Below are 26,645 nucleotides of genomic sequence, written 5' to 3' on the forward strand. Positions count from 1 at the left end.
GTCCGAATGTATAGTAAATATAGATAGTACAGAAGACACTCTTTGGGGCATTCAGACTGGCTATTTTCAGAGACAAAAGACTGTGAGATTTGTGATAACACTTCATCTTTTATGTTGGCATAATGTACAAGAAAAGTAAGGGCACTGTGAGGACGTGTCATAGGTAAGCACTTTTAGCCCCTTCTCTTCATAGTGGCTCTGTCATAGTGAGGTGAGTCACAACAGACTTTCAGTTTAGTGGGAAGAGTTTATTCTGGGAACTTGATCTGCAAGAAAATACAGGAGGATTTGTACAGTTTATTGGAAGGTAAAGATGTGTGTGGGACTCTTGCTTAGTTATATTTGCTTCTGTTTCTCTTAATTATTTCTGTTTTCTACTCTAGACAATGATTGCTTTTCAGCAAAAAGTTCTAAACTTGATCAAGTGTTTCAGAAGACAGTGGCCTTTATTTTCAAACTCTGACAGAACTACTGTATGTGGAGCAGACTGCATGTTAATGGCGTTACAACTGTCAATGGCTGAAGTCAATAAACAGGTTAGCATTCTTTCAGTATGTGCTTTGTCTTTATAACATCTGAAACTTGGTTCAGTTAGTGGACTTTTTGCCTAGGCACCTCCTTGAAACGGCAGTTTTGTCACTTTGTTGTAGTGAGGGTCAGATGCAGCAAGGCGCTAAAATATGTCTAAATGTTAAATATAAAACTGATCAATTCATCCCCACTGTAATAAACATTGCAGCAGAAATATTAGAATCCCAAGATTCTACATCTGTACTTCACAGAATGTGACATATTCCAGCCAGGATCCCAGTGTCCTCACAATACCCATATGGGAAAAACTAGAAGATGCTTGTGCATCAAAATGAACTCTCAGAGAACTGATAAAGGACAATAATGCAAAACTGCCTGTGGAGGCAATTGCCATTTGTTGTGATTCTCAAGGGAGAACTACAAACATTTTTCCAAAGCCAAGTCTGGGAAGTGAAATGTGTTATTCTGTTGGATGCCAAAAAGTACAGACATGATAAAGATGATATTTTTATGGTTCGTTATTACTTCTTTCCTAACAGCTCACAATAAGCTGTTTTCTTGTACTAAAGGTTTATTCTACTTTCTCCTTTTCTTTTCCCATCTATGAGTATCTTTTTTTTCAGAGATGATCTAACACAAATTAAAGCAATTATTTTAAACTCATTTAATTTTGAAATATTTTGCTTTTACTTGAAATCTGAAGAAAGACCTAAGTGCTCAAAACCTAATTTGCTTTTTTATGATTATACTAGTTGGTCTAAGAAGACAAATTGCCAGTAGGTATAAAGCTTGTCTTGCATATGTGGATTAAAACTATTTTAGTATTTTTATGTGCTGCCTCTGAAGTTCAGTTTCTTCGCTTGGATGTCTATTTTGATGTTTATAGTATTAGAGTAAAATATTGCTTCCAACTAAGATTCAGAGTATTACAGCTGTAGGCATGACCCTTGTTAGGTCTCCAATTTAAGTACAGTAATTTTGTATTTTTAACATAATACCTGTAGAATAGAAGTCTGTTATGATAAAGTACATTACTGCAATAAAAATAACTGTATTAACAGGCTATGACTGGCTGGGCAGAGGGAAAAAAAAAAAAGACACCCAATAACAATAACAAACTTACCATAAACAACAAAAACCTATTCTCTTTCTTTTGGAGCCTGGACAATTTTAATGTATTAGGTGTTTTAGCTGTTATCTACAAAGATGATTAGGTGACTTCAACATCTTTTTTACGAGGAAAGGCTGAGAGAGCTGGGACTGTTTGGCTTGGAGAAGAGAAGGCTGAAAGGGGATGTTACCAATGCTTATAAATATTTTAATGGGTGGTGTCAGGAGGATGTGGCCAGATTCTTTTCAGTGGTGCCCAGTGACAGGCTAAGAGGGAATGGGCACAAACTGAAACATGGGAAGTTCCATCTGAATATGAGGAGAAATTTTTTTGCTTTGATGGTGCCAGAGCCCTGGAACAGGCTTCCCAGAGAGATTGTGGAGTCTCCTTCTCTGGATATACTCAAAACTTTCCTGGATGTGTTCTTGAGCAACCTGTTCTGGGTGAACCTGCTTTAGCAGGTAGGTTGGACTGGATGATCTCCAGAGGTCCTTTCCAACCCCAACCACATGGTGATTCTGTGATCTGTATGTGCAGTAGAAATAAAAATAACAAAGCTTTTTGGAGAATTCCAGAAAAGTTTAAAGGTCTCATAATCGATTAGTCTTAGATTTCGCCAAGAATAAGCGCAGCAAACAGTGTGATAAACATTGATCAAATAGCGGGGATGAAAGGAACAACAAGAAGAAAAAATCTATGCCTTGAATTCCTCTGAAAATACTTTGTGTTGTAACATAATCGTAGCTATATGGCATAAAGACAAGTGGCATATGTTCTGTGGTGAAAGTTGATACCTTTTATACAGACAGAGTAGCATAGATCTAAAATCTAGGAAAACTTCTGAGAAGAACCTTTCTTAATGTTTGAAATAGAATATTATAATAGAAATAACAATTTTCAAATTGAAGTTCAGTTGAGGGTAGTTGCTTTAGGCTAACTCTGTTTGCACCTGTGGATGAGGAGGAGTAGAAGATTGGTTATTAGGATAAGTAATCACTTGTCATTTTCAGGCTGTGGCTGTTTTAGCTGGTAATGGGGGGAAACTGAGACATCATGTAAAACAACTGTTTTTCCTGAGTCTATGAATTTAAATTCTCAGACTTAAATGTTTTGGAAATGTCTCTTCTAGCACTAGAACTGTGAGACTAGAGGAAAAAGAGCTTCATTGTTGATTTTAGAAATACATTTTTCCCTTGAAAATTTGTGCTTGTCTCTTTCCAATTCTGGATGAAATCAGTTTTGGTGTGTGGTTTAGTTCTACTCTGTGCTACCATGAGTTATCCAGGGCTGTGTCCAGATGGCTTTCAAATGTTTCCAAGGATGGAGGTGCCATAACCTCCCTGAGCAACCTGGGCTAGTGCTGAGCCACCCTCACAGTAAAAAAAGTGTTGCCTGATGTTCAGAGGGAAGATCCTGTGTTTCCTTCAGTTTGTGCCCATTGCCTTTGGTCCTGTGACTGAGCACCTTAAGAAAGAGAGCCTGGCTCCATCTTTGCGCTCTCCCTTCAGGTATTTGTATACATTGATGAGATCCTTTCTGAGCATTCTTTTCTCTAGCCTAGACAGCCCCAGCTCTCAGCCTTTCCTCATGAGATGTTCCTGTCCCTTATTCATTTTTGTGGATGATCCACTGGACTTTGTTGGACACTTTCCAGTGTGTCTCTCTTGTACAGAGGAGCCCAGAACTGGCCGCAGTACTCAGATGTGGTCTCACCAGTGCTGAGTAGTCTTCTATACAAGGGACAGCCTCTTTTTTAGAACAAAGGTTGAAGTTTTGCAGAAAAGATTGAAGTAGTGAATATTTCATTGGATTTTTTAAAAAGTAAATTATATACCCCTACCCTGCATAACCAAATCAGTTCAGTCCCAAACAATTATCCATGCAAGATATACTGGCATTTCTCTAAGCTTGGGGTATTGGCCTGTAAGTTCACTGACTTTGCTTCTGGCATATTGCAATATAACAGCTATCAGATGCTTGTGTCTACATACTTGTGCTTAGATGAACCAGTTTCTAAATCTGTGCACAGCACTATCAGCATTCATTGGAATGGGAAACTTATTCAAAATGCTGCTTTATTCTACTTTAATATGCTTTATGTACCACTGTTTGGGAACTTATGTCTTGTACAAGAGCATGTGCAAGCAACAAAGACTCAGTAGGACCAGAGGTGACAAGACTGCAGAATCGCAAAACTTGAGGGCGATGCCAGGTGGCAATATGCAGTTTAGGACTATGCCTGAAAACAACAGAAATGGAGACAACAACAGTGTGGTGGTTAAGCACAGCAGTCTTGAGCACATATTTTAAAAATGATCAGTGACCATTTGTTTGGGGAAGGCAGGAGAAAAGATGACATTGCTGTTCTGTCACTGTCAAAATAGAAGCTGCTTTGCTATGCAGTTAACCCTAGAAAGCTTACAATACCTACAAATACTAAAAAAATTGTCTCTTTAGACATAAAATGTGGCTACTGGATTTCAGACATTCTAAAATAGAGAGTCCCAGGACACAACATACTGTGCTACTGAGAAGTGAAGACACTTTACAATACTTTATGGTTTCTATGCCTATGAACCAATAACTGCAATATCTGTCATGGAATGAAAGTGTGTAAGTTTTTGAACTTCCTTAAGCTATTAGCCAGTTGGCATATGCTTACTGCAAAACACCACATTGTTTGTTTTAATTAATTTTAAAACCAGAGACTCTGGACAAATTGACTTTATAAGTAATAGAATACACTGCCACAGTGAGCACCTGATCATGAAGGTTAATATCTGGATTGCAATTTTGTTTGGATTTAAAATATTTTTGCAGCACTAATATAAACTTTGCTAATTTCTGCAGATCCTTGGTCGGATGAGGAAGGGGTTTGATTTATTAAGTACCATATTGAAGTTGTACTTTTTTGTAGTCCTGAAGGATTTTGTTTCAAAACAAAGTGAAAAATCAGAATTTTTTTTTCTTTTTCCTGCAACCTACTGCTTTTTGATCTGTGTAAACTGGGTTATAAAATGATTACATATTTAATCTTTTGAAGGGCTGAAATGAAAAACAAGTGCTTTCCAGAAAACATATATGCCATTTCAATATTCTGGTGATCTGTGGGATAGCATGCAAGTTCATAGTGCTGGGTTATTGTAACCCAGGCACAAATTAGAAGGCAAAAAATTTGCTCTGATGGTAATATGCATGAGTACTCTTTCATTTTCACTCCTAGTTCTTTGTCTAGGCAACATCAAAATAATTGACTTTCAGGACTTTGGAATCATATATTTATCAGGCCTATCGAGAAAGTTGTGCTAAGTATGCTAGAACCCTAAGGGGAGGGATCTTTTGGACTGAAACAAATTACTAGAGACAGGAAAAAGGGCTCCTTTTTTTTGGATGTGGCATATGTCTTCCCAGGTTACTGCCTGAAGCAAGGTAAAAGAGCTAAACTCACTGCCTTTGTGATGTGATGCCTGCCATGCTGAAAACTATTTCTGCAAATAAATAACTTTATGTAAGCAGTAGTGCTGCAAAAGTCAACATGTCTTTTCTTATGAGTGAAGTTCAATATACATACTTGGTATTTTGAAGACCAGGATCAAACACTGGTAGGTAACAAAACTCAACTGAAAAGCCAAAGCACTGGAAGAACTTCAACCATAAGCAAGACTTTGTTTATTATAAACTTAAATTTTTATGTTATAGTAGTTTGTTGGTGTTTTTTTTTTTTAAAATACATGCAGCTTTTTTAAAGCAATGCTGAATACAAAACATAATATTTTTGCTGTTTTCTCTTCTATTAGCACCATGGAGATTTCACAGTTTCACTTAGTGATGTATTGGAAACTTGGAAATATTTGTTACATGACAAACTGGGATTATCATATGAAAACATGAAAGAACCTGAAAATTATGCTGACCTAAAAAAGGCCTATGATGCCTTCTTAGCAAGAAGCAATATGTTAGATCTAATAGACATATGTCAGAAGTGCTCTGGTCTTGGACTTATATCTGAAGATGAAAGCATAGCCCCGGTAAGTATTTTATTTGTTTGATCTCTGATATTGCTTTGACATATTTTTGGTTCCAGTTATATACGCAGGAGCTTTGAATTATTCACAAACTGGTTCGCTTTTCCATTGAGGAAGTAGATGAGTTTAAATTAGTAAATCTTAGAGAGATCTTAAATTCACTCAAAAATGACTTTTCGGTTGTTTTGCTGGATGGGTGGGTCCCACAGCTCTTCAATGAGAATATCACTCTTTGCCAGGAATGGCGCTGAAAAATGAACTGTAGAGATTTGATAAGGCAGAACAAAGCTTAGTGTTTAACATGTGTCATGGAGTTTTGGCTGTATGTTGATATGCAGTCAAAATATTTTTAATGGTTATCATACCACATGCTTAAAAGCAAAACCCTCCCTATCCTACATCTAGTTCCATGTTAGATTTTTGCAGAAACCAGAAGAGGTTCCAGTTCAGCTACTCAGTTAACATTCATTGAACTGAGGTACATTGTGAACATACCATGAATTACTAGTTACAGCATGATTAAAACTGTTTACCTTCTAGCCCTAGTAAAAATGAGAAGCTTTTACCACAAAAAGTGGTCAAATATTGGAACAGGTTACCCAGAGAGGATATAGAATCTCTTTGGAGATATTGAAAACTTGACTCAGCATATCACTGAGCAACATGGTCAAACTGGTCCTGCTTCAAGCATGGGTTTGTACTAGATGATCTCTACAGGTCCCTTTTAACCTAAATTATTGTATGATCCTATGACAAGTATGCTTGAAACCAGCTTGCCGACTTCCTTGAAGTTTGAGAGAACCTACACTCAAACACTCATGTGATTATTAGACACAAAAGAGATTATAAGGAAAACTGAAGTTCAGGAAGGGCATGGAAAACTGCATCTTGGTTTTAGTGTTTTGTGGGATTTTTGTTGTTGATGGTTTGGTTTTTTGTTTGTTTGTTTTTCCTTCCTGTTTTCATGGGGAAGATAGAGAACTTGGGTGGGTTAATGAGCTTTTCTTAAACATAGTATAACATATGAAATGTTCTCCAAAACATAAGCAGCTGCTTTTAGTGCAATTGTCTAACATAACTGTTTTTAATATATTTGCTAAGTTAACTTGAATCTTACACCCCACTTCTCTACTAAACAGTTGTAGTTTTAAAGACTAAAATGAAAAGTAGGTTGTAAGGGCTACTCTAAGTTCAAAACCTTAGCAAACTGGTAGAGACATAGTTTCACCAGGTTTTAATAGTACTTTTGCTTTTCAGTCCTCCTCATATTTAAGTTTATTCTATCTAATCTTTTTATTAAAGGTTCAGCTGTTAGAATTTATTTCTGGCATAATGAATGTACAAGAAAATGATGGTTCTGTTCTTTCTACTCCTACATCAGTCAACAGACAGTGCCAGGAGAATGTGAAGGTAAAAATTATTTCTATCTCTTTTGTAATGTTCTGGATTTATTGAAAACTTAACATGAAATATAACATAGTTCCTTTTTCCAATTATTGGTATTCAAATGTTACTGATTTAAAAAAACAGAAGATGTGTATTCCAACTCTATCGCTTGAGTATATTGTAGGTGTGTGTATGGGGCTAAGTGCAGAAACTTCTATTCTGGAAGGCAGTCCTTTTATGGCAGGCACTTGATGTAAACTTAATCTGCCTTGAAACACCAGGGAACGAATTTTTCTACAAGTACACCATCACTCAAACATTGTCTTGAGTAAGAGTTAAATGATTTGCCCAATGCTGCGAAGTGAAGTGGTAGGTGAAGTAAACTTCATTTTGTTAGCTTGTACTCCCTTACATACAGAAAAAATCTGAATAGCCACTTTAGTGGTAGCTGTAGCAAAGTAAACAAGGTTTGTTCCAGTAGAGGACTTGAGGACTTTCTGGGAATACTGGATTCTTTCATTTTACTCTTTCAGTCCCCAAAACAAGAATCTCAGAATACTATATAACAATGCTTGAAATGCTGGAGCTTTAATTATTTCCAAACTTGCTTTTCTCATGATAAGCGGCAATTTCAATTCAATATTGGGGTACAAATCAAAGTGTTTCTGAACAAGAAAAATATTTTCTGAACTAAGGTTCTACCCTAGACAGCACTTCTATCACTAACATAATGGCTGTCTTGCTGCTATGACCTGTGTAGCAAAAATATGCCTTGCTCTTTTTTCCTTCTCTTGAATCTCTCTTTTCAGACTGTCATACATACATGTTTGTTCGTGTGGTTTTCTGGTGGTTGTGTTGGTTGGTTTTTTTACTGCCTACTTTTATGTTCTATACATCCCATTGTATAAGATGAAATTCCATAGCATATATAGGTTTTCTCATTACCTTTCCTTTCATTAATGGCCCCTTTTTATCTTTGTGGTTTTTTTCTTGTGACAAAGCTGTAAATTCTTCAGTTCAGGGACTGTTCTTACAGGGTTCACAACAGTGCTGCAATACAAGCAATTGTAATGTATCGTGAGGGTTGAGCTGGGTCACAATTTATGTCCAAAGTCAATCGGTGTTTTTTCTATGACTGAAATTCCCTGGGAGCCAAGGGGTTATTGAATCTGGCACAGAGATAGTAAGTTGTTTAAAATCTTAGCCTATTTGAAGTTAATGGCAAATCCTTATGTGATTTAATAATGCTAGTATTTTGCCTTTGATAGAAAAAGAATATCTGTGAAGAGGTTTCTAAGTAGAAATTGATAGCCAATTTTAATAGATAGAGATCCAAAAATCATATCAGTACAGGTTTAGTTAGCATTGTCAAAAACAAAGGAACATAATTTAGTAGCAGGATGACCAATTTGTGTAATGTTTTCTTATATAGGTAACAATCTTGGCAAAGAAGTGTGTATATTCGTATTTAAGCCTGTTGGTGAATTCTAAGGATGATCTGGCATTGGCTCATATTCTAAATGTTCCTGACAGAGGACTTGGTAGAGAAGCCTTCACTGCCCTAAAACATGCCTCACAGAAGAGAAAAATGTCCATTTTCCTGGTATGTGTGTCAATTGAAACTCACTGTAGATCAGAGGCAATGAAATAGATCTATAAACGTAAAATGTTGCTTTAATCTCATATGCAAGACTGACATTTGCAAGCCACATCAAATACCACCATAAACATGGTTTCTAAGTTAAATTTGCAACAGAGATTTCATGTGAAGAAATGGGTGCTTGTTTGGTCATGAGATCTAAAGACACATGGAAAAATAATTGTGTGTGTGACTCTAGGCTCTAAAAGGTAAAACAGTTAAAACGGGCATCGCAGCTGTTCATCCCAAACAGTGACTGAAATCCCGAAAAAGTTTACTGTCTTAAATAAGAGTATAAGATATGCTTTTTATTATTGCTTTTAAAATTTTGAAATCTTGATAAATATTGTGAAATGAAGTAATGAGTATTCATATCAAAGAAAAAAGATGAAGAAAAAATGGCATTAGACTTGATGTTGCTGCTTACCGAACACCTCTAAAAGCAATGAGGTTGGGTTAAATAAATTTCACAAAGCAGTATTAACATTAACAAAACCAAGCCTGTAACAATCCATTACAGTGTTCCAAAGTGCTGTAAGTAAGTATTTTGGTTAAATAGTAAACAAGCATTTTTCAGTGCATTTGTTAAACTTGAGACGTCTGGAACCCCAACTGTGTACAAATTGCTTTTCTTAGAGCAACCTGGTGACAAATCCATGCCTTTGACATGTGCACTAAAACAGAGGCCAAAATTCAAAATGAGACTATTTGTAGGGGTTTTAGTTTTCTTTTTTCAGTTTTGACTTGGAATTTGGGGAAGGTAATGCTTTCCAGTCATTTGCAGCTTGACCAGTCTTGAAATACTCTTCAGGATGTGACTGATATGGGACATTCCTGCTCATTTTATTCTCAAAGACACAGAGCTGGAAAAAAACTTAAGACGGTATAGTCTTTCCCCAATACCCTTAAATAGGAATATAAAAAGCTATGGCATCAATATGCAGTGCTCCCATAGACTTGCTGCTGAAGAATCTAGTTTGGAATGTGAGGTGCATTTGTACTTATAGTAGTCAGCACAGAGTCATCTCAAAAGTAGTTGAGTAGGATTTCTTTCTCCAAAGAACCACTGTAGTCCCTTTATATTCAAAATAATCAAATTTTGCATGCGTGGCAGCCTCAGTGCACACAACAGCAGACCAAGGAAAAACTGTATGGATATGTAAGAGTCACCCAAGCAGTTGAATAAATGTGGAAAATTTGTGAAATCTCAGTTGCAGGATTAATTATTTTAGCTCCTAATGCTCTGTTAGCATTGTATGAAAAAATATGTGTCTCGACTGGATTTATTACCTCTTCCTCACAGTTGCCAGAGGGGAAACTTCTCTACCATGTAAAGAAGTCCTCTTTTCTGGCATTTGTATCTTGTAGAAGTCCTGCAAAGCGAGAATATTTTCCATTGAGAAGGCAAGGTCATATCAACTGTACTTGATCCACAGAAAATCTTTAGCACACAGGCAGGAATACTTTCTTTGCTAGACTAAAGGCAGGTTTACTTTCTTTGCTAGAGTAAATTCCAGTTTTACTTTTTCCAGCCCTAAGAGCTTTCATGATTTAACTGTATAGCCTGAAATTAAAACTTATATGTAGAATTAATCTTGCTGCATCTCTGTCAAGTGTGTTGGATTGTTATCTTTACTTTGACCTTTCTGGAGAACTCCTAAGCTTTTTATTCTGACTGTTGCCTTAAAATTTGAGAGATTGTCCTCTAAGGCATACTGCTTTTGGGACATCTCTTGTTTTCAGTGTCTTTATGACATCTAAAATGTACAAAAACTTTCAGAATTGAGTACCTGTGATGATAGAAGCCTTAACCGCCATAATTTTTAAGAAGTTTTAAGTATACATTATTTTAATTTGCACCTCTGGAAATAAATATACTACTGAAGTTAACTTTTATGTGCTTTTGTTAAATTTGTTCCTGGGTCATAGAAAGCCCTCTATATGCTGCGTTAATAAATGTTTTTCTAAGTTATTAAAAGGCCAATGTAAATATCAAACTAGCTGGGTCATTTTTGCTTTGTCTTTTTTTAAATACTACTGCACTATTTTAGTATTGATCTTGCAAATATATATAGTGAGATGTACAAAGCTTGCTATTAAGAGGCATTTTAGTGATTTCAGTTAGATTATTTATGCTTTCAACCACTGTTTTGCAAATCTATAGGAGAGGCTCACTTCAACATGTGCATTTCACGTATGTCTACAGTTTCATATTTCTGAATATTTCTCCTAATAGATGGCAACATCTTTTATCCGAACCGTAGAACTTGGAGGAAGAGGCTGTTCGTCTTCATTATTTGATCCTTTAAAAGCCCATGTAAAAGGACTTTCAAACTTTGTTAATTTCATTGACAAGCTGCAAGAAATTGTTGGTGAAATCTTAAATCCAAGGTAATAGAATTTCTGTTATATTTCTGTCTTATTACACACCTTTTTTCCTTGTGCATGCATCTTGCACAGGGGGAATGAAAGAAAATATAATAATTATTTAATACTTCAGAGTACATGTCTACAACTTAAACTTTATGAGAAAATATAAATATTTGAAAAGCAATTGGGGTAAGCTTATAGATTTTTTTTTTTCTTTTTGAGCCTATTCTTTGTATTAAATTTTACCAAATAACCGAACAACCTACCTGCAGTATTGCTGTTACTCTGATATAGAGATTAGCCAAGCTGCAAAAAACAGGTCTCAGAATTTGCTATGCCACAAGAAAAATGCAGTATTTTTGGTTGTTTACTTGATGATTACAAGTCTGTTATTTCAGTCTGATCTTGTTAGAATGGAGATCTTATGAAACTTGAACTTTGTATTTTATCCAAGTAGCCAAATAAATGCTGGGTCATTGTGGAGCACGTGTTGGAAAGAGGCTTTCTTCATCTGCCTGAGTCAAGTTCCTTTGCACTGGAGACCTTGAAACTGATTTGAAGATGTTGGACATGGATGGGATGTACTTAAAAATATTTTGAACATAGCAGGAGATATGGTGCAATCGAATATCTGCTAACCTATAGAGAATAACAAAAATTTATTTCTCATCACCGAGTCATTCAGCTAAGGATAGATGAGATGAAGGAAGGTAAAGCTGTCAAACAGAGTGGAAATTTAATGATGCTATGATGATTTGATTCAAATATGGCACAAAGTGTAAGCAGACCTGATAGCAGGAGAAATGGAAAAATATAATGAACTTTGGTAGTTTCAAGACTTATTCACTGAGCAGAATGAACATTCTTACATTCTTACAAATCTCTGGAATTTTGAAATAGTTCAAGTTTGCCTCTCCTCATTCTTCAGATGTCTAAAATTAGAAGAAATCGCTGATCTTTCAAGAATCACTAGCATGAAAAGTCCTTAAAGTTTGGGGATGCTGTAAAACTTGTAACCCTAAAACTATTTATAAAATCTGCACATATAAGACTTGAAAAATATTTATGAAGTAAATAGAGTTTGGATGTTATACTTTTTATGCCTTTTTCTTGACAAGAAACAAATCAATGTTGTATTTGTCAGTGAAGTTGAGTAATTATTACACACCAGCGGATCTGGAAACTCTTTTCTGTTGGTATAAATGAAAAAGTGCAATACTAATCCTTCATTCTGGAAATCCTTCTCTTTTAGACCAGACAACAATGTTTCTTACATCTGGAAACAACTTATTCTATTTCTGGAATGACTTCTTTCAAGTTTGTAGATATGTGTGTGACTTAAAATTGAATGATGGAAAGGCATTTGTGTTATTGGTTACTGCACTTGTTGGGTCATATAGAGGCATGTGTATATATATATATATGTATATTTAAAAGTCCTCACAGATTTTGTAGAGTAGCAAAGTTGGCAGATGGGCAGTAAAATTTCTTCTTGAATTGGGCCTTGACTTTGCTGTAAGCACTGACCGCTAGGTGACACTATTGCACAGCTCACATTAGTAGCTGTTTAAAGTTAGCTGTACTGTTCCATTCAACACACTTGAGTGAGTGTGATGATTAAGAATGGGTCTTCATTTGAGGTCCATGAGCAGTTTCTACAGTCAATTGTAGAAATCATACTGCTTGACTTGGTCATGCACTTGAACATTATGAAAGGCAGATCCAGCTTGACCAGCCTGCTTCCTCCTATGATGTGACCCTATTAGTGGGTGAGGGAAAGGCTGTGGACGTTGTCTACCTAGACTTCAGTAAAGTCTTTGACACTGTTCCCCACAGCATTCTCTTAGAGAAACTGGCTGCTCGTGGCTTGGGCGTGTGTACTCTTTGCTGGTTAAAAACCTGGCTGGATGGCTGGGCCCAAAGAGTTCTACTGAATGGACTCAAATCCAGTCTGCAGCTGGATGCAAGTAGTGTTCCACATGGCTCAGTATTTGGGCCAGTTCTCTTTAATATCTTTATCAATTATCTGGATGAGGAGATTGAGTGCACCCTCAGTAAGTTTGCAGATGACACCAAATTGGGTGGGAGTGTTGATCTGTTGGAGGGTAGGAAGGCCATACAGAGGGATCTGGACCAGCTAGATTGATGGGCTGAGGCCATTTGTATGAGGTTCCACAAGACCAAGTGCCAGGTCCTGCACTTGCATCACAACAACTCCAGGCAACAGTACAGACTCAGGGAAGAGTGGCTGGAAAGCCACCTGGCGGAAAAGGACCTGAGGGTGTTTGACAGCCGGCTGAACATGAGCCAGCAGTGTCCCCAGGTGGCCAAGAAGGCCAACAGCATCATTGTATCAGGAATAGTGTGGCCAGCAGGACTAGAGGAGTGATCATCCCACTCTACTCAGCGCTAATGAGGCTGCATCTCAAATCCTGTGTTCAGTTTTGGGCTCCTCACTACAAGAAAGACATTGAGGTACTGGAGAGAGTTCAGAGAAGGGCAACAAAGGTGGTGAGGGGTCTGGAGCACAAGTTTGAGGAGTGGTTGAGGGAGCTGGGGCTGTTTAGCCTGGGGAAAAGCAGCCTGAGGGGAGACCTTATCGCTGTCCACAACCACCTGAAAGGAGGCTGTAGCATGGAGGGTGTTGTTTTCTTCTCCCAAGTAGCAAGTGATAGGACGAGAGGAAATGGCCTCAAGTTGCACCAGGGGAGGTTTAGATTGGGTATTAGCAAAAAAATTCTTCATGGGAAGGATTGTCAGGTGCTGGAACAGGCTGCCCAGAGGAAGGGGTTGAGTCACCATCCCTGGAGGTGTTTAAAAGATGCATAGATAAGGTTCTTAAAGACATGGTTTAAAGGTGAACTTGGCAGTGTTAGGTTAATGGTTGAACTTGATGATCTTAAAGGTTTTTTTCCAACCAAAATGCTTCTATGATTAGTGCCTTGATCTTTCCCTTGACAGGCAAAATGCTATTTCTTATGTATTGCTTTTGTGAAGTTGTGATTACATCTGGAGATGCAGTAATATTTTGGGAGAAAATGCATGTAAGACTTTATCTCGTCTTGTACTGAGTGTTTGAGTTAATTGGATAGCTTTCACACAGCCCTGGAGATTTGTGTTTTAAAATTGCTGGAAAGTTGTGCAAGCGCGTGCAAAACATTGTCTACTGGACTCCTTAAATTTAGGATCATAGAATAATTCAAGTTGGAAAGAACATTGGGAAGTTTTTGGTTCAACACCCTGCTCGAAGCAGGGTCAATTATGGGTTCAGCCTAGGTTAATCAGGGCTCTATCCAACCAAGCTCTGAAAACTCCAAGGATGGAGACTGCGGAGTCTCCCTCTTGCAACCTGCTCCACTGCTTGAGTGTCCTCATGGTGAAGTTTTTATTTTTCCTTGTATCAATCTGGATTCTTTCTTGTTTCAATTTATGCCTGTTATCTCTTTTCCTTCCACTAACTGTCAACATGAGAAGCCTGGCTTCCAGCTTCTTGGTTACCTTCTTGTAGGTATTGGAAAGCTGTTAGTAGATCCCTCTGAAGCCTTCTCTTCTCCAGACTGAACAAGCTGTTCTCTTAGCTGCTTCTCACAGGGCATATCTCCCTGACCATCTTGGCAGCCCTCTGCTGGACTTGCTCTGGTTTATCAGTGTATTTCCTGGATTGGGGGGCCCAAAACTGGATGCAGTATTCCAAATTTGATCCAACGAGTGCTGATTAGAGAGGAATAATCGCATTCCTCAGACTACTGGCTACACTACTGTTGATGCAGCCAAGGATACTGTTGGCCTTCTTTACTGCCAAAGCACACTCCTGGCTCACAGTTAGCTTGCTGAACATGTACCCAGAGTCCCGGGTTCTTTTACATAGAGCTGCTCTGCAGCTTGTATCATTGCAAAGGTTTCTTTCTTTCCAGGACTTTGTATGTCCTGTTGAATTTCATATGGTTCCTGTCAGCCCATTCCTTTTGCCTGTTTAGGTATCTCTACATGGCAACTCTGCCCTCAAGTATATTGACAATTCCGTCCAATTTGGTGTCATCTGTAAACTTGATAAACATGTATTTTTATCAGAGAATCTCTGCCAAAAATATTTAAAAGAAACAAACAGGTTCCAGGATAGGCCCCTGTGGTACTCCATTTGTTACTGGCCTCCACATACAGTACATTTACTGCCTTCTGAGCCTGACCATCCAACCAGTTTCGAACTCTAGTTATCCATCCAGTCTGCAACAGCCAAACTTGTATGTTTAGAGTATTTTCTGACAGTGTTGAAAGCCTTGCTACAATCAAGGTAAATGGCATCCACCATTCTTCCCTGGTCTGCAAAGCCAGTCATTTTATTATAGGAGGCAAACAGTTTGGTCAGGCATAATTTACACTTGATAAATCCATGCTTACAGTTACCAGTCACCACTGAATCCTTCACGTGCCCAGAAATGTTTTCCCAGAGGACTTTTTACATTATTTTATTAGAGAACACACTGAGGCTGATGAACCTGTGATTTCCCCAAACTGTCCTTAGTTTCTCAACTCATTGCATTGTTGAAATGAAGAATAAATGTGTGGTTTTAAAATATTAACTGGTTATATAGAATGAACCAAATTAAGACTGTATTAGCATTCTAGCATGTTAACAAACATTGGGCTTGTGACTTAGTTAAAAATGATCTCGCATTTTGAAGAAATATTAAAATATCAGAAAGGACTTTGTAAGAAAATAATTATTTTTTTAAGAACAAAAAATGAGGATTAAACCAGTCTTAAATTTTTTTCCCTGAAAATGCCTGCCACTTCAAAGACTAACATGCTTTAACATAACTTTGAAGTAAATTATCTGCTTTACATACACATTTAACATTATAATGGAAATACTGATATTCTTTAGTCTGATAGATGTCATTTAAACTTAATGTTGAGAATGTTTCAAAATATTTAGAAGTAATTCTAAAATAGACCAAATTGTGGTTTAAATTAGATTTGCAAGAAAACTAAAAAGAAAAAAATTGTTGAAAAAGCTGATCTTTTGAGAGTGTCTGACTTAAGACATCACAGTTGAAGTGTAGTATTTTAAGTGTTCCAGTTGTACAATACTGCATTTAATTAAATTGCGAGTTTTGTAATTTGCTATCCATTTCCTTAACTTCCTAATTTAGGCTGGTGCGAGAGAATACACTGACCATTATGTCCTAGATATTGAAATTCAAGTGTAGTCCCTTAATTAAAAAGAAGACATGGAGGCTGTGGTTCTATGGCACTTTGATATTGGTGCTGGACAGAAAAATCTTGCCCTTATGCCATTATACAGATATTGAACTACTAGTTCATCTGTTTCCATGGCCTCCCTTTAATCCAGATTTGAGCAGCAGCAGTCTGGCAGCTCCCTGCCCATAATTCCGGTTCTGATAACTTTCAGTAAATGGTAGAAGAATGACTATGTCTAGAGGGAACTATTACATTGGATATGTTACGATGGAACAATGGAACTGTAGCATGGAACGCACGTGGCTACTGATCAAGAATCTTATTCTGAGAAGAATACATATTTAGTTTTATAGTACCTACATCACAGGACTTAAGGAGCATTGCCTGCTATGGAGAATATCCAAAATTAGCCTTGGTGAGAGCAGACACTGACAACACCAGTTTTGTTTTTTGCAGTAGGTTCTTGGTAAGGTACCAGGTCTTTTAGATGGTGGCACTTTCTGACAAGAGTCACTCTTATCTTGGTGGAAGAAATCAGAGGTAGAAATTTTTTGGCAATACAACAAAAGTGGCAGTGGCAACACAGGAAAATACTTAGCAACAGGATTTTTTTTTTTTTTGCTGTGCTTTTATTTTGGATATAATAAACTGCAAAACTCTGAAGGGCTTAAGGTAGGGTCTTCACCTAATTTTTAGTTCTGTATGGTTTAAAAAATTGGAGAAATAATGCATGTTTCCGTTGTTCGAAGTGAAATTTTTGAGTACTATGAATGTTTTGATATAGTTACTTATTTCTTTTACAAATACATCTAAAATCTAGATAAGTTGACTGATACAGTTTTATTGTTGAAATTTTGAAATGCAGATTAAAGTGAACTACTGATTTTTTTTTCTTAATTTATGCGTATAACATAATTAGAAAAAACATTGGATTTGTTTTAAAGGCACAGTTACTGCTCTGCGAAGAGCATTTGTATTTTATATGGTTTCTTAGGTAAATTTTTCCCTGCTTTTCAACCCAGGTAGATAAAGCTCTAGTTGACATCCTGCTTCTTTGCATTTGAGAACAGAATTAGATTGGTACTCTATTCATATAGTTCTAAATTCAGAAATTGGATAAATGTTCAGTTCTTATCAAGTTCTAAAACACCTTCCTAAATCCATAACAAACAAAACCGCTGTGATTCCCTCCCATCCCATCATCATTGAGTGTTTACAGTCTGTTTTAAGACATTTGTTCCCGCTACAAAAGTTAGATAGCTATATATTTGTCATCAATTTTTAACCTCTGGAGAAGTTGAAATGAGTGAATAAAAATGTTGACCTTAGTATAACAGAATTTTGATACATTCTTTTCTATTCTTGGAACAGGCTTCAGGAGTCTGTTCTGCTTTTTATCAGGTTTTGAATATTGTCCATATGCTCAACTCTTTTTTTTAAATTTTTTTTCTTCTCTGTGCTACTTTAGTCGTTTCCAAAAAATATATATATATATCCAGAAAATAAATAGAAATGCTTCTGCAACATATTAACTTTGCTCACTAAGGCCCCAGTTCTGTAAGAAGTCGTCTTGCTGATGTAATTTAAATTTTAGGTAGGCAGAGGAGCTTGTTTATGTGATAATCTCAATAGGAACAAAATAGACAAGGCATGCAATTACTTACAAATTAGTTACCTCAACATGAGAAAAAATGGTTTGATAAGGAAAATGAGATAGAAATAGATAGGACTGGGATGCAGATGATATAAGGCAAAAGGGTTCAAGCAGGCACAAGATCTGAAAATATTTTTAGTAGAAGCAGCCATTGACAGAAGATACGATTTATACAATGCTTAGTTAACAAGTAAAGTTTTACATTGTACTATTTTCTTTTAAATTCCCTTTAGAAGCACTGATGCAAATAAGGCATTGTTAGCATGTGATTCATTTTATCTTCATGTAGATATCTCTTTTTCTCTCTGGCTATAAGACAGATGAGATGAATCCCACCTGAACTGTTTACTGCTCTTGTAATGCCAGTTCATGCTGGAGATAGTGAGCCATTCATCCCATCAGCTCATCTACATTGTTTGGAAACTTGTTAATTTTTTTTTTTTTTTTAAAAAAAGGTAACTGAACATTGTCTGTAAAACTAAACACTGAAAAGCTTCCAGTTCAGTTGCCTGAGATGCATCCCTTAACATAGTCTTTAATTGTGCACCCAGTTTTCCCCTCACCCAGCCACTGGGCAGCCCTGGCTTTTGTGAATAGGAAATAAGAGAGTAAATTGAGACTGAGTAATGGAAGATGGTAGGGTTTGTTGGACCCTTCCCAGCTGCTGAAGCAAATGAAGAATAGTGCAGGCTATCAAAGAAGGGAAAAACAAACAGACAAAAGACCCAAACAAAGAACAAACCAAACTCAAACAATGAAACAAAACAAAAGCAAAACCTAAGTTGCACTTTTACCACGTTTTCTTTTTATCTTCATGCTTTAATTAACCTTTTAAACCTCACTAACAATGAAGTCCTACTGGTGGATCTTAAGTTGCTCGGATAACTTATTTGATTGCTTTAAGTAGAACTGTTATGTTTGTTACTGAGTTAATTTATAGTTTCATGTTTAAGATCATTATTTCTTGAGTTGTTTTTTGACCTGGTGAATTGTCTTTTCTGGGAAAAGGATGATATTCTTTTTGCTACAAAAAGGACTGTATGAGCATGGACAGAGCTCTAGCCATCTCCATTTGTGCTCCAGATGGCACATATAAAGAGATTAAAAAAAATGCCTCTCCTATTGAGATTTGCTTGACTGTACTTTTTGAAACTGCTAGACATGGCTAGTTAGGACTTTCTGTAGTAAGCTATGAAATATTAATGAAATCACAAATGAGGTGGATTCAACATTTTATAAATATATTCAAGACTAATAAAACAAACTTCACAAGATACCTTATTTTGTTATATCATATCCTGATGTAGAATGGCATGAGCTATGGCACAGTGTTTCAGTACTAATCCACACACATTAGATCAGCATTCCATGTCTTGGCCTGTTTATATAAATTCTAGTTGAAGCATGAATAAACTTTTCCTTTTCCTTGCTCCAGTTAGTACTGTGTATATCTGATGGTGAACTGGAACTCTTTCCTGGAAAAGAAAAAGGAATATGGGGAGAAAAAGAGATTAAATGAACTTTCCTTCTAATAGCAAATATCCTTAGTTGGCATTGGGTAGTAGAGGCAAAAAAAAATAAACATAGAAAAAGTTTTTATCACTTTTCTTTTTCTTACTCAAAAGCTACAAGGTAATCGAGTCACATACACTGTATAGTATTTCAGTTAAGACCATGAATATCATAATTGACTGATGCTCATTGCCATATGTATAATAATACTTTTTATTCCAGCATACGTATATGTATGTAAAATGTGTGGAAATTATAATGATGTAGATAAGCTTGAGAAATCTGTAGACAGAAAGGACTGAACCTGGTTTTCAAAGGCAACTTCAGTCAATCCCTTCACCTGCTTGTTTGTTTTAGAGTTCGAAGTTCAGCACAGTATTTATGGAACAGATACTACTAATTTAATACAGTGCTTTTCTCGTTTGAGGGTATTATTTTGGAAAGTGTCAGTTTAGGGCTGAGGGAAATAAAGCAAATTGGCAAGAAGCATCAGGAGACTTGGCTATAGTTCCTATATGCATCTCTCAGACAGAACTTAAGCAGTGCTCTCTTCTTACCTCTTGACAACTTGTACTGGATGATTTTTTTTTTTTTTTTCCTTCCCCTTGAACTTTTCATTCTCTTGTGGTTAGAGTGAATTGTGGTTTTTGGAGCAGAGATATACCACAATCTCTCTTTTTTTTTTTTTTTTTAAAAAAAAAACCCCTAGCGTTTCTAAGATCTGGACGATTTGTGACCTGTACATAGAGAGACTTCACATGGTGACTTTTCTTTTGACTAGGTGCATGCATTATGCAAAGCACGAGTTTTTCTGTTTAACCCAGCCTGCAAATCTATTGTGAATTAAACAATCTATAATCTGTAAAAGTTAAAGCTGGGAATTGTGTGGAAATACTTGGTTTTGACCTGGAAAAAAGCCAAAAGTTTCACCTTCAGGTTTTCTAAGTTATTTATGGGAGTCTTGTTCAGCCAGAATAAGCTAAAACAGCAAGGCCTCCGGCCTGTTCCCTTCATGTGTTTTAACAGGGAACAATATAAACAAACTAGTTTTCCTTTGACTCAATTCCTATTCTTACCTAGCCCTGTCTTCTTATTTTATATTAATAGTTTTTATGAATGTAAATACAGCTTCATTTGATGGAGGTTCTTCCAACTAGAACTCTAAAATTAATCTTCAGAATTTGGTATGTACAAAATATACTTTTCTTTCAATTTGCAAGGTATCCTTTTAGGCTTAGTAGGCAGGAGCATGGAGAAACATGCATTATCAACTGATATTCAAAGGCGAAAGTAAGTCTGCACATGAAAATGTAAAATGGAAAGAAATCGATTTTAAAAAACCCCTATAAATTAGAGCTTAAAGTAAAATATAGACTACCTCACTCTGAAAAGCTTGAGGAAAATAAGCAGAAGGAGAAGGAAATTGAAGACAAAATGTCCCAGGGAAATAATGAAGTACCTATATGTATGTGATGTTAAACAGAAGATAAATGATTGCTCGGTGGGGCAAGAGGAATCTTGATTATAATCAACTTTGTTGGTCTGGATGATGGGTTCCTGTTCTGAGAAGACTGGAGAATCGATGATGAAGTTTCCAAACAACATGCAACTTCAAAATGCTTCTCGGAAGAGATACATTATCATGTAGGAGAGCTGAAAGGTTCTTGTAATGCTTTTTTTATTTGCCTGAACTCAAGTGATGGTAAAACATGCAGTCTAGTGCTTTGTGGTTCATGTAGGTACTAGGTGAAATTATTAAGCTTTTAACTCAAGTTTATTCTGTCTTTCACTATGTCTTCATTAAAGTAGTTGGGACACATTTGCTGTCTCAATATAGTTTATCATCTTTGAGATAAGATCTGTGATCTTCTAGCTAATTTACTTAACCTGGTTCATAGTAACAATTCCTACTTTTGTACCTCCATATGCTTTTGCAACTACTTGCCACACACTATACTTGCAAAATAAGTAATTAACTCCTAACACTTGCATTCTCCATTCTTGTGATGGGACTATGCTCACTCTAATTCTAAGCTTTAGGTTCTTTTATTCATTTTGGGCAGCATTGTTCAGGCCAGCACTTTCAACCCCTGAGTGGAAAAGATGTACTTACAAATGACCAGTGGGATTCTTGAAACTGCTGCTTCTCATTCATCAGGTCTGGGGTAAATCAAGGTGCATTGTCCCAAGAGCCTCAGGCCCTGTAACCATTTTTTGCGCACAAGATCTTTGCGTTTTCTCGTGATTCTGTAATAATTATTTCTTTTTCTTACATGCTCAGGATAATACAGTCTACCTGGCAGCCTGTTATATTTCTATAGACTATGTGGATCTTGCAAGTCTGAGGGAACAAGACATGGTCTAGTTCTCTCAGTACTACCTATTGGAGTGTCATCTGTACAACTGTAACTGTTAATCATTCAAGAGTTTTGCTGGGAACAGACCCAGTAGTTCTAATCCAAAAGTGATCTCAAAAGTAGTATATCGTACATGCAATTTGCATGGTTCAAGGTACAGGGCCATGAAATGAAATTCATGATCTAAATATAGTTTAGGTGCACTCACAAATTCCTTCTTATCTTTCTATAAGAAGAGCTGAAATAAATCCCCTGTATCTGTCAGATCCAATTATTTATGTTTTTGTTGTCAAACTGCATGGACTTTTCATAATTAAACTGCTAAGTTTTTGCTCAGAAGGCATTTTTTCTAGTTGATTGAAAAAAAGACATTAATAGTGTGTGCCTTTATGGCAAACAATGGTGTTCATCTAGTCTAATTACTATCTATTTAAATAAAATTGAAAGCAGATTGATATTTTCAAGCACTTTCATGAAGCACGAAAGACTCAAAATCTAATAGGCTGTTAAATTGGAATGTGTGTTTCAGTGAAACATTTTGTTTAGACTTACTAGCTTATGAGCAAAAGAGTAACTGTAGGTTTAAAGAAAGTACTTTTCTTTGAGCTTTTATGGAGAAGTTAGTTTTGTGTTGCAGCTCAGTGTTACTAAATGCTGAATTCATTACCTTTCTTTATAATCTCTTCTTTAGCAAACTATTATGTTGGACAATACTTCTACACTGCTGTTTCATTTAAAAGATAAAAGCAGTTCTCTGAAGAGTTTTGAGTAGCTGTGAAGACTGGCTACATTCGGCACTCATAAGTATACTAAAGTACTGCCAGGATTAATGTGGAGATGACCCTGTGCCTATTTTCAGAATCTCAGGGGGGCAAATTCTGTCAACAATGAAGATGCATATGATAAAAGGCCGAAGCAATGGGGATCCTTTCTGTCAGGCGGTAGAGGAAGTTGTAGAAGATTTGGATTTGAAGATTAAAAATATTATCGATTCACAACATGAAGTCATGACTGTCAGCACTACTGGAGTCAGTCCAGCACGGGTAATGTGACTTCTTCTTTTTTTTTTTTTTTTTTTTTTACTATATAGCTTTACAAGAAAGCAAATGTCTTTTGTCTGTTTTGTTTCCTTTTTATTTTGTAAAGGATTTTCTACAGAGTATTGTCTTTTCCTATACAGTACAGAGCAGTGTCACTTCCTCTACTCTGTTGTTTTAAACTTGTTGAAAGACTTATAGTTGAGGATTACAGTGTGAATTTAAAAAAGTTGATTTACTTAAACAAAATTTCTTACCTCAAAATTATAAATAAAACACTCTTCAAAATTTAATTTATTTGTGCAGTTGTTATAGATGTAGATACTTATAACTGTGAGGTTCACCACTAATTTCAAGGCAGTACAGCTATAACAAATTTCCAAATAAATAAACTTATGAAGGTGGAATTAAGATTTGAGAACAAGTATCAGTAATTATGAATAAAATACATGGGTTTTAATTGGCTCAGCATCAAGTATTTCTAAGGATAAGGCATTCCAAATAAGGGTAAATATGAAAAGTCCAAAATGCGGTAAAATGTGGAGTGTGAGGGGAATAAAAATAAAACCCCAATCAGTGTGAGTTTTTCTTTTAGTGTTTCAAGACACTAATGAAATTAGTAATTATTTTAGTTTCATGGAAGGAATCAGAATATTTAAAGTTCTTTAAGTCAGGTGTGCAGAGCAGAAAACAGGCTTTCTATTTGTGGTTTCTGTACTCTGAATCTACTCAGACTTATATTACAGTCTTCTTTGTGATGGAAACAACTTTTATTTTACATTGTTGATATATAAAATGTCTAACGTCACATTTTTGCCTAGGAAACTTTTAAAAACTTATGGATGCTTTGAATGTGTGCACTTTGTTAGAATCCTTTATTTTATGAGATTACTGGAATTACCCCATGGCAACATAAGATATTAAGCAACTTTTAATCAGACTTCCTTATGCCTTTTTTTTTTATGAGTGCCAGACCCTAGTGGCTAGTTAAACTGGTTAAAATCTGTGTTTCCACTGAGCAGTTGGAGTATATATTTCATCCTCATTTTCCTGTTTCCCCTGAATCTTTCATCACTGTATTTCCCCGTTTCCCTTTCATATACTTCTATTTCTTTCTCTTGCCCATCTGAAAAATTGATCACTGTTATCAGTTCTGCCTGTATTTAGCTACTTGTATTACTGGTAAAATTGTTGAAAATTTAGATCATTATAAGCTAGGTAAAACTATTTTAATAAAACTTCATTCTTCGGAGACATTCACAAAAAAAATAGTTTTCCAAAATGGTTTGTGTTTCTTATTTTCCTCCATAGGCCATATTAATAGTCTAATTACTCTATAAAATTTTTTGCCAGTATCCTTGTCGAGGAAGAAGGTAGCAAGGATGTTTGTATCCTAGTGTTGTTAAGAAATGTGATTAAATACTTAAGCCCATTGAGAACAGTGTGAAGTTAATATTTTTCTCAAAATGGGCACCTGAAGGCAGCTTATGAACTTAATTATGTTACTGTGAGTCTCATTCTGTGTTGAATTTTTTTGCTGATTCTTGAGGTAAGTTAATTGATTGCTGGAACATCCCATCTACTTGTGGATGGGCAGATTCTACCATAGTTCTAAGTGGAGAACCTTGAGTACAACAGGATGATGGGCTTTAAGTTAGTCCTTTTCACCATACTTGCTACAGTACTCACCGTACTCACCACAGTATGGATGTAACTGAGAGCCATTAGAGATGACTGTGGCCTGGATGTGATTGATGTGCCACTTGGCTTGACAAATCTACTGCTATACTGGGTTTATGTGGCAAGGTTTTGGTAGTGGGAAGGGCTGCAGGGGTGGCTTCTTTGAAAAGACACCAGAAGCTGCCTCCGTGTTGGCTGCCTCCGTGTTGGACAGAGCCAGTTCTAGACAGCTCCGAGATGGACCCATTGCTGGCCAAAGCTGAACCAATCAGTGATGGTGGTAGCATCTCTGCGATAATACATTTAAGAAAGAGTAAAAAATGCTGTGCAACAGCAGTTGGGAGAGAGGAGTAGGAGTACATAAGAAAAGTATGCAGCCACCAAGCTCAGTGAAGAAGGATGGGGAGGAGGTGCTTCAGGCGTGGAGCAGAGGTTCCCCATCAGCCTGTGATGAAGATTGTCATGCAGGTTGTCCCTCTGCAGCCCATGAAGATCCACAGTGGAGCAGAGATCCACCTGCAGCGTATGGAGGACCCTATGCATGAGCAGATGGATGTGCTCTGAAGGAGGCTGTGACCCTGTGGAGACCCCATGCTAGAGCAGGTTCCCGGCAGAAACTGAAGCCCATGCAGCAGCATATTTTCTGGTAGGACCTGTGACCTCATGGGGACCCAGGCTGGAGCAGCCTGTTCCTGAAGGACTGCACCCTGTGGAAAGGACCCATGCTGGAGCAATTCTAGAAGAACTACAGCCTGTGGGAAGGACCAGCACCAGAAAAGTTCATGGAGGACTCCTCCTATGGGAGGCACCTCGCACAGAAGCAGAGGAAGAGTGTAAGAAAAAAGGAGCAGCAGAGATAAAGCGTTAGGAACTGACCACAACCATCATTCCTCATCCTTCTGTGCCACTCAGGGGAAGGAGGTAGAAGAGTTGGGAGTGAAGCAGAGTCTGGGAAGAAGGGAAGGATCCTCTTCTGATTAACTGGCAATGAATTACCTTGATTTCCTTAAGTCTGGCTTGCCAGTGATGGTAATTGGTAAGTGAACTCCCTGTCCTCATCTTGACTCCACAAGCTTTTCATCATATTTCCTCTCCCTGTCTTGTTGAAAAGGGGGGGTGATAGAGCACCTGGGTGGGCACCTGGTGGCTAGCCAAAATCAACCCACTACAGTCCTTTCTGGTGCTCAGTGCAGGGCCTGAGGAATTAGAGATAAGGATGGTAATTGGGAGAGGTAACAGGCAAAATGTGGACTGAACATTGCTAGAGAGTGGAAAAAGTGTGGGGAAATTTTGTTTTTATAATTGTGATGAAGCCATGAGGCATGGAGTGTGTGTAAATTGTCTACATTTGTTGGTGTTGTGGTGTTGCTATTTTGATTTTGGTGTGGGTAATTTTTTTTTCTTGATGTAAATGAAGTTTGTGAAGACTTTGTAATGAATGCATATTTTAATGATAATACTTAAATATGTGATTCAGAGTCAAAGGGTGGAAAAGGAAGCTTAGCAACTATTAAGAGACTGAGAACAAGTTGTATATTTTAGTGGAGCCTGATGCAGAAGAACATTTTATGAAGCATATAGAAGCGTACATTACCACTACTAATTAAAACAAAACAAAATCGCATCAGCTTTCCAAATGAATTTAAGGTGTATAAAAAAAAAATTGGAGCACCTGTGTTGTACCACTGAGATCTCAGGACAGCAAAGATTAATGCTTTGTGCTTAGTTTCCCATATAGCTTTTTTTTTTAAATTAGTTTTGTTTTTTACTTTATAAAGAAACCTCCAAAGTCTGCTATAATTTTTCAGAAAAAAAAGGTTCTATATTCAGAGTAACTCTGATTCTGATAGATGTTGTTTTTCGTATGTAAGAAGCTGAATCACTTCTTTGAGTGCAGGTGTAAAACATTATCTTAACTATAGAGCTGAAAACAATACCTCTGCTATCTCTTGGGAAGACTGCTTCCTCATAAAATGTACATGAAAAGAGTTAATTTGTTAGAAAAATATTTGCTTTCCTCCTGACAGTGGCCATTTTCTTCTGTCATTGCTCAGTTTTCCTGCAAATACCTGTTTTATAAGAATCTAGAGCTCTGGGAAAAGTTATTTATGTAGCAGGAAGCACTACTTTGTATTGAAGAC

The 26,645-nt window shown here is 36.8% G+C and overlaps 1 protein-coding gene across 1 annotated transcript in view; it reads left to right on the forward strand.

Moving 5' to 3' along the window:
• The first annotated feature begins 386 nt into the window (after window positions 1-386).
• Window positions 387-26,645, forward strand: part of PARPBP (PARP1 binding protein) — a 43,438-nt gene continuing 17,179 nt past the window's right edge. The window contains exons 1-6 of the mRNA XM_065637951.1: window positions 387-536; window positions 5,440-5,670; window positions 6,970-7,077; window positions 8,486-8,656; window positions 10,929-11,083; window positions 22,647-22,830. Coding sequence (XP_065494023.1) covers window positions 387-536; window positions 5,440-5,670; window positions 6,970-7,077; window positions 8,486-8,656; window positions 10,929-11,083; window positions 22,647-22,830 — 999 coding nt within the window. The remainder of the gene's footprint in view (window positions 537-5,439; window positions 5,671-6,969; window positions 7,078-8,485; window positions 8,657-10,928; window positions 11,084-22,646; window positions 22,831-26,645) is intronic.

The sequence above is a fragment of the Caloenas nicobarica genome, chromosome 1, assembly GCF_036013445.1.
Source record: "Caloenas nicobarica isolate bCalNic1 chromosome 1, bCalNic1.hap1, whole genome shotgun sequence".
NCBI lineage: Eukaryota > Metazoa > Chordata > Aves > Columbiformes > Columbidae > Caloenas > Caloenas nicobarica.